The sequence below is a fragment of the Passer domesticus genome, chromosome 8, assembly GCF_036417665.1.
Source record: "Passer domesticus isolate bPasDom1 chromosome 8, bPasDom1.hap1, whole genome shotgun sequence".
Lineage (NCBI taxonomy): Eukaryota > Metazoa > Chordata > Aves > Passeriformes > Passeridae > Passer > Passer domesticus.
In genome coordinates this window covers 41,712,106-41,728,730 of record NC_087481.1, presented here as the reverse complement: position 1 = coordinate 41,728,730, position 16,625 = coordinate 41,712,106, and the positions used below count along the sequence as shown (strand labels likewise).

General features: G+C 40.5%; 2 protein-coding genes across 6 annotated transcripts in view; one reads left to right on the top strand and one right to left on the bottom strand.

The window, feature by feature from the left end:
• The window catches only part of LOC135306576 (lysosomal acid lipase/cholesteryl ester hydrolase-like), a 9,053-nt gene extending 7,918 nt beyond the window's left edge, over positions 1–1,135 (bottom strand). Inside the window, exon 1 of the mRNA XM_064430795.1 lies at positions 1,004–1,135. Coding sequence (XP_064286865.1) covers positions 1,004–1,135 — 132 coding nt within the window. The remainder of the gene's footprint in view (positions 1–1,003) is intronic.
• The window catches only part of ANKRD22 (ankyrin repeat domain 22), a 27,170-nt gene extending 10,545 nt beyond the window's left edge, over positions 1–16,625 (top strand). The window contains exons 2-8 of one of the 5 annotated variants that reach the window (XM_064430792.1): positions 5,330–5,546; positions 6,361–6,434; positions 12,617–12,808; positions 13,541–13,648; positions 13,955–14,032; positions 14,831–14,929; positions 15,545–16,625. In XM_064430792.1, the coding sequence (XP_064286862.1) occupies positions 6,399–6,434; positions 12,617–12,808; positions 13,541–13,648; positions 13,955–14,032; positions 14,831–14,929; positions 15,545–15,622 (591 nt within the window). In that variant the 5' untranslated portion in view covers positions 5,330–5,546; positions 6,361–6,398 and the 3' untranslated portion in view covers positions 15,623–16,625. The other 4 variants (XM_064430789.1, XM_064430794.1, XM_064430790.1 and 1 more) reach the window with 4 other exon arrangements.

Here is a 16,625-nt window from a genome sequence, read left to right as displayed (position 1 = left end):
TTCTCCTTTGGATTGGGATGCCCCTCAAGTTGCTCCTCGAGGCTGAGCAAAAGAGATTTTGCCCACAGGTGTTAGTGTGGGTGAATTACATCAATCTCTACTTCAATAATTGTTTCTTTTTGCTAGCTTTAGTACAATTGCTTTTATATGATTGTTTTGATATAATGCACTGTCCTATATTATCTTATACCAGTAGTTTTAGCTACTCTACTGTGTAGTAAAAATTTCTGATTAGGTTATTTTTGTCTAATCATTAATTATAATAAATCATTCTTTTTTATATAAATATATCTGGTTTTCCATGGTTAGTCTTGCAGGACAAAGTTATAGAATGTTTCAATCACACCTTTATAATTCCTTAGCCTTCAGCAGTGAGAGTCAAAGACTGGATTCAGCTGCATCCAAGCTCCTCTTTGAGAAGGAGTTTAGAAATCAAGGGGGTCCCTTCAGCACCTCACGACTCAACAGAAAGGCTTCTCTAATGAACATTTTCTGAAGCTCCCACTCTCCCCACAGCAAGGTTGTACCTTTTCAAACAGTAAACATGCATCAGTATCTCTATCTGATCCACAGTGAGTCCTTTCTTGCCGAAGTGTGGTTAAGCAAGCCACGGAGGGTGGATCTCCTATTTCAGACTCACAGTACCACCTACTACACTGCTGCCACAGTGAGGAAATCTTTGGTGATTCAGAGCAAGGGGTTTTTGTTTTGAGAATCTGCTGTTTGAAGAAGGGGTACAAGCACCCTTACCACTGTACTAGGCAAAGAGGTTGTTACAGAAGGTAGGCCTTGAGACTAGAAGCCAGCCTTTGTTTCCACTGCAAAGGAATTCTCTCTAGCTCAGGCTGTTTGGATAGGAGCATCAACATTTCCTCTAGGTCTCTGCTGCTGGAGGGACCCCTTTGAAGGGAACTTACTTTAGTCTCCTGATAGGCACTGTTAGACAGTGGTAGTGGTAGTGGGAGAGAAGCTTTAGAAAAGGACAGAGGGTGACCCAACTTACAACGTTCATGAAACATTCCGGGTTGCGACTCTTCTTGCAGCGGCCTGTGTCAACACCTGCAGTGGAGGCTGCTGTGAATCCTGCTGAAAAGGCAATCCCTTGGGAGCAGAGCAGCACGAGGAGGCACCACATCTTGGGGCTGTGTGGAAGAGCAGGTGCTCTTTGTTCATTAGGAAGAGAGTGGTGTGGAATTCCACAGGAGGACCCAAGAGGAGAGTCTCCTGAAAGTTGCCTAAGAACTGTTCCCCAAGGGCTACCGGAATAAAAAACTGTAAAGGAAGGATTGTCTACAGCTTTTCCTGTTTAATATGGACTACAAATGAGTCAAAGGCTGCAGGATGAGAAGGAACCAACCTGTGTTTATATGGCATTGGTGCTAGTTTGTGATGAGTACCTTCCTTTCTCTCTACATATGGTCTTTTCTATTGTAAAGCTGTCTTTCTTGGAGAAAAGGCTGAATCTTCCTGGATTTTAGGTGGTCACAGCAAAGCTTGCCTGAGCAGAAATCGTAGTGCTCTCTGTGTAGTTAATGCCCTGCTTTTTTGGTTGTAGTCACCTTTGTAATTAGCACGGATGGAACAGGTCATAAACCCAGAGTGTTTTATCTGAATCACCATGGGGAAGATCATTAAGGTTTGTAGAGTATAGAAAGGACAGGTAAAATATTTTTTCATTTGTTTCCTCTGAATTTCTTGAGGAGGGAGGGAGTGAGTGGGTTGTCAATTATCTTAATTTTTCATTAAATCTATCATATCCCTTGAGTGACTACAACATTTGGATTAAGCCACAAATGGAATATTTTAGATAGATGGATAGATATAATATAAAAATTATATATCATTATATATTATTAGAATATATATACAGTGCAATATTATACTTTTAATTTTGAAATCCAAAGTAATTGTGATCTATCCACTTTGTAGGAGATCGCTCCAATTATTCTGTACAACAGAAATCCTCTTACCTGTGTGCTCTGGAAGCACAGTTTCAGAGTAAATATTCCACTGCTTTTTGCTATTTTATTTAGTTCAAACAAAAGTAAAAAACACATTCCTCTTTTTCTGCATGTGGAGCATTGTTTGGAAAAAAACCTGAAAAGTCCAGCATAAGTCACAGTTTGTACTAAAGATGAATCTATGTGGTAGCTAAATTATTACCTTTTTTATGGTGTGCCATTTTCTATGTACTGTACTGAATATGAAAGCTTTGTATATCAGACACAATGCAACAATCAACTCGAAGGCTTGGCACACAGCTGTCTCATTAATTTCAATGGCCAAGTCATAGGGGCTTTGAACAATAATCTAGTATTTTTATGCAATGAAACAATGCCAAAGAGTGACATTTACCATGGCAAACTGGAAATAACTGAATTATTTTAAAAAGGAAAAAAAAGGTAGAGGAAGATGCCTGAAAGACACATTCAGAAATGCCATTTCTGGAGGTTTTTGATATTAATGAAAACAAACCCTAAACCTTCTAGAAATTCATCAGTGTACTCTTGAGAGAGTCATATGGCTTTTACATACACTATAACTGGACATAAACACACCAGGCTAGCAGGTGTCAGAATCTCTGAGTTAACTTGCAGGGAAAAATCAAAAGCTTTTGCAACTGTAAGAACAAGATTTATTTAATTTATGTATAAGCTTTCCGTGCTGAGATTTCCATGCATCCACAGTGACATTCCTAGGGGAAAAAACAAGGAGAACAAAACGAAACCCTCAGTTACTCCTTTTTCCCTTTGCATGGGCCAAAGGCCTTTTCCTCTCCACCTCTGGCAAACCTGCCCTTTGATGCACAGCAGTCAGGAAGGATGGCAGGCTGGCTGCTCTGAGAACCAGCTACTCAGAACCAGGACAGCACATCTGCATGGAGACAGGCAAGGGAGAAAGAGAGCACGGATGCACATGAACAAACTTACCTGTGCTTTGACTCCCGCGCTTGCACCGCCTGCTGCAGCTCCTGGTCAGTCTCCTGCTGATTCCCTGCCAGAAGCCTGTGCCAATCAAAGGAGCAGCAGTAGGGCTCTGTGTGATCTGCATGCATAGGAGAGCATGTTTCAGTGCTGCTTGTTTGGCAGTATTTAAGGAGTGGAGCTATTCTATGATAAATAGCACCGTTGCATGAATTCTGAAAGACCAAATTGCATCATGGATCTGGTGAGGTAAAGAGGCATCTAACCTGTCATTAGAATACTTATGAGGAACTTGGTTATTCTTGTTCCCTGAGGCTGTGGCAGATCTTTATCTGTACTGCTACCTGTCTTACTAAGTGCTGTAACTACTATATTTTGGGATAAAAAGGAGAAGAATCCATCTTTTCTCAAAACTTTCTAGTTTTGTGAATGTGATCTCTGCTGCCGTGAATAGTACAAAAGCTGTTTTGGTCACTGGTTCCACACCAGTTGCTTGTTTTCTGAATTGCTGATTGTTTGGGACAATCCTTCTTTGTTAGATAATCTTAGAATAAAACCAGAAGTGATTTGAAAGGTGTGAACCCCACAACATACAGAGTTTGGTCTGAATTACCCTTCTTCTGTAGGGATTCTCAGGAACTGAATTAAGTTTGAAAGCATTGTTTAAACTTCAAGTCAAGAGAGGGTGCTAACACTCATTCTTATTATTTCCAAGCCACCCCCATAAACTCTGTGAACACAATATATTAAGACCCTTGCCTAACCACTGAATTAATTGAAATCAGCCTGGGGGGCTTGATCCTCACTGAAACTGGCCTGGCTTCTGGATGCTACAAATTCTTTGAAACGTGGGTGCTAATGATATGCTGCCTTGCCTGGGAAAATGAATGAAGTAAGTTCTTGTTAATAAACAAAACCTGAGAGTCACCACAGAAACAATTCTGCTTTATGAAGTAGGGCACACTCTGTGGAAAAGCCAAAATGGTGATTTCTCAATGAAAAACATCACAGTTCAGCAGGTCTGATACCTCCACTTAGTGAGAAATATTGAAGACTTTTCTCTGCTTTATTCCCAGATAACACCATCCTACAATTTTTGTTTTATAGAATTGCCAGCTGGGAATGACCTGAAACATTTTACGTATATCACCTTGTGGTGGCATACGGGATGTACAATATATTTCCTGATAGTGTTGATGGGAAGAGCAAAAGATATGTTAGCCCATCTGAAAAGGGAAAAGAGAATGAAAGTAATGCTTATAAGGAGAGAATAAAAACCACAAAGCCTAGAAACAGAGACTTCCCAGGATGGGCTGCCCTTACTTAGAGAACCAGGGAAGCTAAGAAAGTAAGTATTCCGTTTTAAAATGCTGTGTCAAAATTGAAGTCCAGGTGGTCAGGCCTGGAGCTGGACACAGCATGAACTCAGTTTAGTGTTATAAAATACAGGTTCTGGTCCATGCCATGGAGGGGTCTTTGGGTTTGTTGGGTCTGTTGAGTTAATCCTGTCCTGCAGCAGAGGTGCAAGGGACCTTGCAAGGATGTTGTACAAGTGGTTAACAGTGTTCTGAGGGGAAGTGCAAGTGTCCCTCTTGTGCAAACATTGCCTGTTCCAGGACTGCATTTTTCAGGAATGTGCATTTGGGAGGACTGTTCTGCACACATGACTCCAACAAGCCACAGGTTGCCTTCCTGAGAGTAACGTAGCTCATGTGATTTGTGGCAATACAAATTCTTGTGCTTGGAATTTAAAGATACAAACAATCTTCTGAGGCTTTTGTTGAATATGCTGCTCTTAAGCTATTGATAGCTGGTTTGAAAAATTAGTTTACCTTATTATTGCCCTGGTGAAGAGCCTTCTGAAAAATATTTAGTTGCCTTCTGGCTCAATGAAACTTTTGAATGTTGTTGAATTCTGTCAGGAAATAAGAATCATGTTTCCTACACAGACTGGGCAGGGAACAGTTTGCCCATGCACTGTCTTGGCACCCTTTGGAGAAAAAAAATCCCCTTATTTATTAAAAAAAAAAAAGTTTTTCAGGATTCTAATCTTCATTTACAAGCATGGCGAAGAGCACTGAAACAATTGGTTAGTCAGAAGTGAACCTGTGACTATATGCATTTGCATGATTTTCATATCTCATCATGGCTGGGCTGCTTGACTGTTCTTCAGTTGAAGCTCTGACCAAAGTAGTCACTTCAGTGCTTTTCAGGAGGACCTAGGATGTGATGCTTTAGAGAGGATGGATTTTTTCTTTTTTTTTTTTTTGTTGGTTTGTTTGTTGGGGGTTTTTTAATACTTTTTCAGATTACCATACATTTATTTATTTTTGTTAGGAAGAGATTAATTAAACTACTAAGTTGTTTTATGTAACATCTTAGTGATTCAACATTTCTTTCAACAGGTTGTAGTTTATAAATTCCAACAAGCTGGTCAGTAGATGCAGGAGGATGTGGATATCTTGGGATCTTGATGTGAAGAAGATCTTAATGAAATACTGCTTAGGAAGACCTTTTCACCTTTGAGGTGTTACTTGCTCTTCCATGTCCTTACTCCAACGTCATGTTCACCACATGCTTGAAGACCAGTCTGTCGTGAGGATCCCAGAGAGTCTGTCACAGGTAGGTGTTGTGTCTGTGTCTCTTACCTGCCAGCCTAACTTTCTTCTGAAACAGCCACTGAAAGGGCTAGAAGTGGTGCCAGCAAAAGAACACTACCTCCAGCGGTGTTGTACTACTTTAATTAGACAAGGCTGGAGATAGAATAAGAAATTTTATATGGTCTCCACCTCGCTGGGAATAAACACTTAAATTATTTGGAAATAAAAGTTCTCAAATGTAAGGCAGAGGGCTTGGATTTAAGATGCATACTTACATGAATATGTCTTAAAACTTTTTTTTTAATTTGCTTGAGATACATGAAATGTGATTTAAACTATAAAAGGAAAAGATATTTTTGAGGTGAATGCAGTAATTTGTAACACATGCCTTACTCAGAAAGACTGATGCCGTCAGCATCTTATCCTCAGGGCCATCAGCAATAATTCTCTTCCCAATTAGCATATAAAATTATCAGGTTAGACATGAGTCATATTTCTTGGTTGGGCTGGGCTAGAAAGAGAAGACTGAGCAAAAATGATGAAAGCGGCCGGCCTGCTTAATTAAAGAGTGAGAGGCTAATTACACTGGGAGTTTTCATTAAAGGCGTGGGATTTAGTTGCTTCCCTTTTCTTGACAGGCATTTTCTTGCAGAAGGTTTGGAATGTGTTTTAGTCAACAGTATCTTGAGTGGTAAACTAAGTACAATTGTTCATTATTTTAAGTTTTAGATTTCATGCTCTTTATTCTTTTCACTCCTCCATTTCTTTACTTGTGAAACTTCCTTCCCTTCTCTCTCCCTCCTCTCCTCAACCTGTTTTTCTACTTTCCTTTTTAGGTAAATGGAGGATGTTGTTGCAGAAATGACAAAGGAAAATGCTTCTGTGTTGTAACTTGTTCCATCAGTCTCCCGTAAGCTGCTGTTCTCAGGTTTACCTCCCTGGGTTGGGTTTCTGAAGACAATTGTTTTACGCTACTAAGTAGAAAGCACTGAGAGGAAATATAGCTTAAGAAAAAGTGATACTTTTATGTTAACTATTAACCAGATTCAAACAAGCTCGAGCACATTTCAGGTGAGGGTAACTTGCTGGGCTGTTGAACAAGAAGGAGCTCCAGAGTGAAGAATAGGCATGGGGATACTCTATTCAGAGGTACGTGACCATTTTCTGCAGTTGCTGATGCTGTTGAAGGTATGGATATTCACTGGGCTTGGTTTGTCCCGTTTGCAGCCTCCCATAAACAGGCTTATAGTGATCTGGAAGTTTTTTCCCTTTGGAAATGTTTTCCTTTGTCTATTACAATCTGTCAGTAATATTGTTTATAGAAGCAAAGAAAATGCAATAACTGGCATAATTATCATGGCTTCACAAAGTATGTGTTCAGCATTTTCTGTTGTTCTGTGTTGAGATCAGAACAATCTGTACATGGTGCAAGCAACAAACAGCTTTGCAAAAGGCAGACAACTCCTTGGCTTACACTGAATATAGATAATAAAGTTAATGCCTAAGAAAACCTTCCACTTCCTCCGTATTGTTTTAAGAAGGTAATTATTTTTTACCTTATCTTTATGGGTTTGTCCCCAAACCACGGTTCATTTAACATTTTCCTGTACTTTAGCATAAATTCTACCTAAACATATTCTGTTATAAATTTCCTATGTGTACACGTGGGGACAAATGAAGACTTTGGTCCTTTGTGACTGTGAAAAGAGTGCATTGCACTGTGTTTCTTTTTCTGGAGGCAGCATTACATAGTTAGTGCTTTTAAAGGTTACATTTCTATACTGAAAGCCACCCTTGTATTTTCAAAAAAGCTATTCCGTGAAATCAGGTATCTTCTCTTTCAGAATTACAAGGAACTTGAATCTGGCATTCATAGGGTGATCGGCTGAACAGACTGTAGCTTATTCTGAAAGGCTTTCTTGCCTCTCTCCAGATCTACTACTCTGAGATAGTATTGCAGTGGAAATCAGTGCTGTCTAGCTTAATTACACAGGTTTTTAAAGAATGTTTAAAAGCTTTCCATGTTTTTCATGCTTATTAGTTAATATTTTCATATAAATTCATTTTCTCTCTTTAAACATTTTGAGATACAGTTTTCTGTGTAAATTGTGGCTCATTTATACAGGATAGAAAGCTAGGGCACTGAAAATAAAGAATTGTAAGTTGCCTTTTCTGGGAAGCACAACTTACTTGGATATTAGTGTATTTCTTGGCATCCTAAACATAATTTAGACTTTTCTGTTAAGTTCATAGCATGCTTTTTGTATAAGTTTGGTGCAATGGAGGAGGCTATGGATTGGTTCAGAATATTTTGACATTGCAAAATGTTTTTCTTTTTTTCTAAACAATTGCAAAGAGTTGATGTAATTTAGGCAATCCCCTGGAGTTCTAAAGGAGGAAGCAATTGCAATTGAAATTGTTCTCCAAGTTGCAAGACAGGCTTTACCTTCACCTCCTCTCTATTGGTTGAATGCTTTGTCCTTCATACTGTGCCATTAACCTTTACTTGTGTGGTAGAACTTGCTAAGTAGCTGGAGGTTTATCACTAGCTCATCAAAGCTGAGCAGAGAGTGATGCAAGAAACACCAGACAGGTTCAGATGTGGTTGTTCCCCTGGATCTGGATAAACTACCAGGACCTAGCATCAATCATGTTCTGCAATTGATTAAAAAACCACAAAAAAATGGTTCTATAACTGCCCTTTCTGATAGTGGAAGTGTTATTGCTTTTCTTGCACCACTTATTTGATGATCATGTGATCATGTACTGAGTGCTCTCAGCCATGAAAACCCTTGCATGTCCTGTGAGTATTTCTCACAGGAAATGCAAGGGTTTTCATGGCTGAGAGCACTTGTTCAGTATATACTTCCCTGAAGCCTTATATACTGAACAACTAAATTCTGGTCTGAAGGGCTTGCAGAAGAAGAAGTATTGTAGAAAGAGAGATTTTAAACACTCAGTTATTAGCATATTTAATCTTCAAACTCTACTTTCCATTCTCCAGTGTCTGCCCCCTGCTTTTCAGCTGGGCAGGCTGTGCTCTAGTTCACGATTATCCCTGATGCTGTGGCTGGGAAAAGGCATCTCTGGAGAGAGTTAAAGGAGTGTTTGGGGCTTGTGATGATTTTTCCCTCTCTTCCACTGCATGTTTTGTGCAGTCCCACTGTCAGGTTCATCCTGTGCACCTTGTCTGGATGCTGGGTGGTGCTGCAGCAGTGTGAATGAGAGCAGAGCTGAAGGACTTTGATGCCAGATCCTTCAGAGAGGCCCTCTCTCCCTCTTTGCCTAAGCTGGAATTGTGGATCCTACTCCCCCTCCCTTCAGACCCGAGGCCGTGTCTGTCTGGGGTGCAGTGTTTGCTGTGCCAGTGCTGGGTCTGCCCTGCTGCTTTGAGGGGGTGGGCCAGGTCTGTTGTGAGCTCCCTGGGATTTGTAAATGATGTGGTGTGGGCAAGAGAAGCCACAGTGTGACTTGGACTGCAAACCACTCCTCCAGAAGCTGAGAACTCAGTTCCCACTGGTGCTTTCTCTGGTGGGAGCACTTCTCACACATCCCTGCAGGAGACTCCACAGACACATCTGCTCCAGTTGCCAGTGCATCTCTGGGAACAAGGGAAGCTGCAGGGGCTCTCCTGGCTGTCCTCCACTGCCATCAGACTTCTGCTCTCACTGTCCTGCTCCTTGCCACAGCTGAGCATGAGCACAAGACATGAACTTTGGATTCTTTGGGTATGGCTTGCCCCTGCAATGTGAAGCTCAGGTATTCTGAGAACTATCCCATGGGTTTATTTCTCTCTTGTGTATGATGAGTGGATAACAACAACACAGAAACAGCAATAACCATAACACAAATATGAAACTGGCTGTATCACTACTGAGGCAATCTTCTAACACTGTAGAAAACAGAGTGAGATTTTCCAGTCTCTTACCCTCCAGCATTTTCTAGAGACTTAAAGGAAATATGTTTTCTGGGGTTTTGGATGGAACCTACTGTTCGTACCTAACACTGATCTAACTCCAAACTTGTCCTCCCTGCTGATACTCCAGATAGGTACTACCTGTTTGTAAGGAATTCTATTATTGTCTTAAGAGAAAACTTTGAGGAATAGTTTAAAATAGTCTTAAGCACAATTAGTGCTCCTTTAGATAGGTTTGCCAGGCTGACAACCCAAAAAACCTGAGAAGTGGAAGAGTTTTGTGGCTGAGGCTTCACAACCACAGAAATCCTGGCACATGCTCAAGCCCCATCCTGGGGCCAGGCAGGTTTTGTGTCCAATCTGTTGCTACTGGAAGCTCGTTTTGTTACTTTACTCTGCTTATGAATACAAATCTCTTTCAAATTTTCATGCTAAATTTTTTGGTCAGATGTATCACGTTTTTCACCATGTTCCTTGAAATTAATTGGTCTTCTTTAATACTGACCCTTTAATTTATTTTGGACAGGGACAGTGCTGTCTCTCCCTAAGCAAATCAACCTTCAGGCTCTTCATATTCCTCAGTTGTAGAGATGTTTCATGCTCCTGCCATGGTCTGATCTCATTTCAGGACCCAAATGACAAGAACTCTACACACTATCCCAGCAAAGTGTCTTCTGCAACATCTCTTTCTGTGAGAGACACTATCTAACATAGCATTTGTCTTTTTGGGACAAGTGGCTGATTGTAACCTATTTGTATTTTTTCTTATCTTTATACTTTCCTAACACATTTTTTCTGAATCCTTATCGTTATTGGTATCAATATCATGAACTCATAGTTGTTGGCAGTGCTTTGTTCCTTTACTTAAATATTCTGCTATGATGTTTGCTTTTCCAGCCAGGGAAAAGCCAATTTGAGAGATACATTACGAGTTTGGTCTGTGAGACTTTTCACCTTTCTTTGACTGAAAGGTATTTTCAAGAATACAAACCAGCAGAGTGGGCCTCAAAAAAAAATTCCATACAAATTGGAAAAAAGTTTGTGTTTCTTTGTTGTTTTTTTCCTTTAAATGTGAATGGAACATGTTAATGCAGACAGTAAAATTTCTACAAAGTACCCCCACTCCAGGGGAAATAATAATGATTCAAAATGCATCTTTACTTTACATCATACTTTAAATACATCAGTTTCCCAGGTATTAGTTGCTGGAATGGATGAGAACTGCTTCCTTACATTTTCTGGCTCTGGATGTTTTCTGAGGACAGCTGGTTTCAGTAGGTGAAAGAGCACCTGTGACTTGTGTGTGCTGGCTCTGTGCATGACTTCAGCCCCAAATAACGTGGTCTCTTAGGGAGTGGTCTGTGTGCCTTCATTGTTCATGGCTCTAGAACTGTGTTCAGCAGTAGTGTAAGGTTTAGAAAAAGATCCCACAGATCAATGAGAGCATCGGTCAGAAATGCCTTGGGTTTAACCACCTAGCAAGTAAAAGTCTTGGAGGAAGCACAGAAAGGAAAGTAAATAAAGCATATCCTTGAGCTGCTGAATGAGCAAAACCAGCTCAGAAAGGAGCAAATTTACATGGTAAATGACTGGGATTTGAAAAGATGTTCAACCAAAGAGCAAATCTCCTGCATCTTCTTAGATATTGCAAAGCAATATCTAAGAAAAAGAGAAGTAGGGAAATCAGAGGTGCAGACTCCACAGAATCTTCTCTCTCCTGGGCATGAAGATAAAGTACTAGACACCAACATGACAGAGAGCAAGGTTCTAGAGAAAAACTGATCTTTTAGATGGCACCTGTGTGCAAATCACACCAAAAGGGGCTTGAAAGAGGCTTTTCTCCTCAAAATCATTAAAACAGTTCTGGTTCTGGTGAAATGCAAAATCCCAAATTGTATAAGTATGCTTCTATACAAATACAGACAGATGTGCAAGTTTAAAATATGGAATGTGTCCTTTGTAGATTTTTGTCTGATATAATAAAAACAAAACAAGAAGTGGTGCAAGGTCTGGTAAGCATGTAAATACTTTGTTTGGAAACAAATCACTTCTCTTATGCAGCTGTACAGAAAACTAGGCAGTAATTATGCTGGAGATAAACCTGTGTTGTAGATCAAAGTTTGGCTGAAAAAGTGTAAATAAGATGAATATTTTTAAGGCAGGAAGGTGTAGGAGTAGAGATGAGGACAGAGAGAAGGGAACAATCTGGAGGAGTGAGGAAAGAACTCAGAGTTCAGGACTAGATCTTTTTCATATAGAGTATTTAGGATGTAAAAAAAAAGGACAGTGAAGAGGAAAAACTACAGCTAATATTTAAAGAAAATTTCTGTTTTGGAAAATGTTGGGCAAAATCCTCAGTACCAAAGAAAAGGAAGACGTACTCTGTTTTTGACTGGAGAATTCAAATGCCACCAGTCTGCCCCATCTCTAAATGTTAGTTTCTGCCTGTATAAGGCTGTTTGAAACCTGCAGTACTCCTGCCCTTCTCAACTTCTCCTTAGTCTGAATTCTTGCTACTGGAGAGGAAAGGAATTGCAGTTTAGGTCAAGGATGTGTAGAAATACTGAGCAAAAAGCTGACCAGCAAGCAGTTCTCCAAAGCCAGGCAGGATCTGACCTGTGGGCACACTGGCATGTATTTTTTTAGCTATTTCAAGGTTTAGAAAAGAAACATTGGTGGGGGCTTGGTTTTTCAACTTTCACCTGAAGTGTGGTTCTCTTCTGGGAATGGATGAGTCAGGAGTGTTTCATTCTGCTCAGCCAAAGGTAAAGCCTGAGGTAAAATCAGGCATGGGGCTTGTCCCTGCTTGCTGCTTAATACAGTGACCAACTCCTGGGAGAATGCAAGCCGGCTTTGGGTTTGTTTTTGGTTTTGTATTTGTTTTTTTTGTTGGTTTTTTTTTTGCTAATGGCTGCAAATAGACAGGACTTATGTCCTGGATTCTAGAAATAGCATCCAAAATGAACAGAAAATCCATTCCACTGTGCAAAGGCTGTGACTTTGGGACTGAGAGCTGTGTAGCAGCTGCAGGAGTGTCTCCTACCACCATCTTCTGGAAGGCACCAAGAACTACAGCCTCTGTCAAGGGTTTTGGGGTGTGTGAGTAGTAAGCCAGAATGGGAAGTGTGGATGTCTTAGTGAAACACGTGCTGATGAATATTATCTTTTCGTTTCAGCCCATCTGCCAGGCAGCTTATAACAACGATTTCAACAAAGTTCATCTCCTTTTGGAGAGCAACAGCAACTGTTTGAATGTCCAGGACAGCTTCCTTGGAGACACCCCCTTAATTTGTGCATGTAGACAAGGAAACAACAGGATAGTTAACTATCTTCTGAGGAAACATGCTGATGTCAACCTCAGAAATAAGGTAAGTGGCCACTGATTCTTCCTTTGTGGGACTGTTCTTTCAGATTCTTGGAGTGCCAGTGGGGACACTGGGAAGCACAGACAAACCTCAGGTTTGTTACCTACTGAGGATATGTGGAGAAACAGGTGGAACTAAAAGGCTTCTCTGCTTATTTTGGGGTCCTGTGTCCAGCTCCATCTTGACAACCTGTTGCAAGTTTAACACTGTAGCACAAAACTTTGCAGAGCTGCCCTTTAGTTGCTTTGGTATATTCAGTATTTAAAGACTTTAAAACTATTCTCAATAGGAGTCTGTGGTGGTTTTTACTACTTTCCTGTTTTTCTCTGATCTAAGGTCTCATTTGTCCTTGCTGCAGCAGCCAGCACCTCTGTAAGAAGGGGGGCTGTGGTGTGATTTACCTTGCTGTGTGGCAGCAACAGCCACATGAGATACCCACTCTCTGCTTTGAATTTCTGCAGCCAGGTCTAAGTTTGTCAACATACACATGGAATCCTTTGGATCCCACATCCTTCTTGCATGTGTAGTCCAATTTCCATGACCCTCTATGTGTTAAATGTGCTTCTGCTTGAATGAAGCAAGATGCATGTGTCTATTTCTGCTTGAAAATCACAGGAGATTTCCTATTAGACAGTCTAAAAGAAAGCTTGTGTAATTTAAAATGGTCTGCTCTGTTCAATATTAAGTGAAGTGAGTTCAGTGAATCTGTACTAATGAGAGTTGCTTTGTGTTTAGAAGGACTGCACTTGCCTCCATTATGCTGTGAGGAAACGGTTCACCTTCCTTGACTATGTGCTCATCATAATCCTCATGCCAGTTATGTTAATTGGATACCTTCTCATGGTGAGTCTGGATGGAAGCAAGAATCACCCTGCATCTTTCCCTTGCCATTTTTCATGGCAGTGTTTCAGGCTAGAAACCTCTACAGAATATGGACTGCTTTCTTAAAGCAAGACTGAATGTGTACAACAGAAGGAGCAGGGATTTTGCTGTGGCTGTAACTGGTGAAGGGACAGATCTGCATTGCTGCATCAGTCTGACATTTCCAGAGGCAATGCCTCTTTTTGGAAAAAACCCCATAGTATTTAGTACAAATATACTTAAGACTATATACAGATTAACTGTTACTCTTTCCCTTGCACCAAACAGGTCTCAAAGACAAAACAGAATGAACACCTGGTCAAGATGTTGCTTAGAGCTGGAGTCGATGTGAATGCTGCTGACTCTGTAAGTGGGTTTATACAAATGCAAATGTGGCTCACATGCAGGAAATAATACTAAAAACAGACTACAGAACCTTCTAGCAGCATAGCTGTAGTAGGAGTATCAGGGACTGAACTGACTAATGTACCAGGAGGGTTCAGTGTTTCTGCATGACACTCGGGCAACAGACTTATAGTGTATAGAGAAATAATTCCCCACTGACCAACTAATCCTCCCTTTCTGAACAGTGCCCTCATAAGAAAATCCTGGCAAGCTGGGCTCAGGTACTTATGTATTAAATACCCAATTCTGTAAAGCTTCTAGTGATATAAGCATCTGAGTCTATCAGCATTTATTTTGAACTGGAACAAAGTTGTGGGCTACAGGGCAAGACGCTCTGTCTTCTCTTGGTCTTCAGAGTGTGCTGATCTGCCATATACAGAGTTATGGATCCACTAGCCTACTTGGCTGAGGTAAAGAGCTCCTCTTCTCTAAGACAGAAAAGGAGAAACACCAATTTTATCAGCAATGAAATTCTAAAACACTGAAGTGCAACCAAACAGTATTGTTTAAGATGTAGTTTCTGATGTCAAGCTCATGTGATCCTCTGAAATTACTGATTTCCTACTAATGTATCAAACCTATTTTAGCAGTTGCGTCCCAGGGAAGGAATTAAGTTTTTCGTCCTGTTTTTCTCATGGAAATGTATTTGTTTTACTTTGTACTGTATTGTGACAGGAAATGCTACAGGTAGTCTTACTTACCTAAGCTCTACTAAAGAAGTCATAGAGATAAAATTAATTTGCTTCTATTTCCCTTCAGTCTGGCAGCACAGCCCTTCACTATGCTTGTGAAATGAAAAACCAGGCAGTCATTCCTCTGCTGCTTGAAGCCCATGCAGACACTTCTGTAAAGAATCGGGTAAGAAGGTGAATTTGATAAATGTATTTGCTTATCATGGTGGTCAACCAGTAAGTACATTGTAGGCCTTAGCTGGTGCACAGCAATGTAAAGAAAAGGGTGCACATCTTCCTGGCAGCCAGTTTGTCTCCTGTTTTCTTCTTAGCTCAGAGCTACTCTATAGTTGTTCCTAAGATGCAGGTTGTAGGGCAAGGATAAAAGTCTTCCTAGGTGGTTTTTGTACTGTTGAGCACCCTTCTTCTGAGAGGCCAAGTCAAGCTGCTTCTGTCACCAGAACAGCTCAAGCGTTGCCCAAATCAATATTGACCTGGGAGTATCTGCACTGCTGAGTTGAGGTGAGCAGTGTATTACCTATGTTGCTCTTGAAATCAAATCTTAGCTGAGCTCCGTACACTTGGATATTACTCCCAGGAAACAGTAGAAAGGCTTTCCCTCCTGTAGGGGAGGTCTCTGTTCTTTTCTTCAGCCAGAGCAGTATTAGGCCCAGCATGTCCTGAAATGTTTATTTTAGAGCAGAAGTGACAGGGGACCTTACACAGGTGGCAGAGTTAGGAAATCTGTTTGTATGTGACCCATATCTGTCATATTGCAATGTATTTCATGTGTTTCTTTCAGGATGGGGAGACTCCCTTAGATATAGCAAGAAGATTACAGTTCCACAACATTGAAAGAATGATAAGAAAAGATTCTTAGCCATCAAGGACTCTCAAACATGCAGAAAATTACCTCATCTGGCAATCCACCTTTCACAACAGCAGAAGTGCTGCAGAGGATGAGGGCTGACACTTCATAAAGACTCAGTCCACCCATTCCATCCAAAGACTCACATCCACCCATTCCTTGCTGCAGACTTGTTTGTGTGAGATTTATCAGTACCCCAAGGCCATGAAGTTAATTTTATTTTACCAAGCCATAAATTACTACAATAGTGTTCAAAATATTGCCCTTTCCATCTGCTTCATCAGTTTTATTATTTGACTTCTGCAGACTGTGGATTTTGAAAGGTAGCTATAAAATATCTGGAAGCCTAAACATTGCATATGATGGTTGGCAGCCAATGCAAAAATAAAATTTCCTTTAGAGCATGTGCTACTTGTTCCATAGGGGAACTAAATAATGTGCTACAGCAGTTATAAAAGGTTTGGTACCCTTCTTCTTAGTATTTATCTTCCCAATGGGAGGGGCTGGGAAAATAGATCTCTCAGTTGAGCCCTTCCTCCTTCCATCCTTCCTACAATTTGCACACACCTTAATTCTCACTGTGTTTCTACAAAGGTGGGACTTGGGTTTCATCTAAGAAACAGCAAAAAGAGATTCAATGCCTTGCTGGATTGAGAAAGAAAGTCAATTCCCAGATCACTTTAATGCATTAAGAAATAGTAAAGAAAATATGTTTGGCTCAGTAGAGAAACTGGTCTCTTGACTACCTTTCCAATATAAACAGTGTACTAAAGAAAAAAAAGAGTCAATAAATGAAATGCTGTTGATGGAAACCAGATGTATCATTCCCATGGGACTAGGCAGGATAGCCTGCTGTACAGAGTGGTGCATGCAGCAGGGGATAATACCAATCATAATAATAATAATAATACATCCATGAGTCTTCTCTTGCATAAGTGAAGGCAGAAGAAAACCTGCAGTAATAAGTAATGTATTAAAGTGGTCCAGTGCTTTGTGATTTAATAAAGCAGCAATA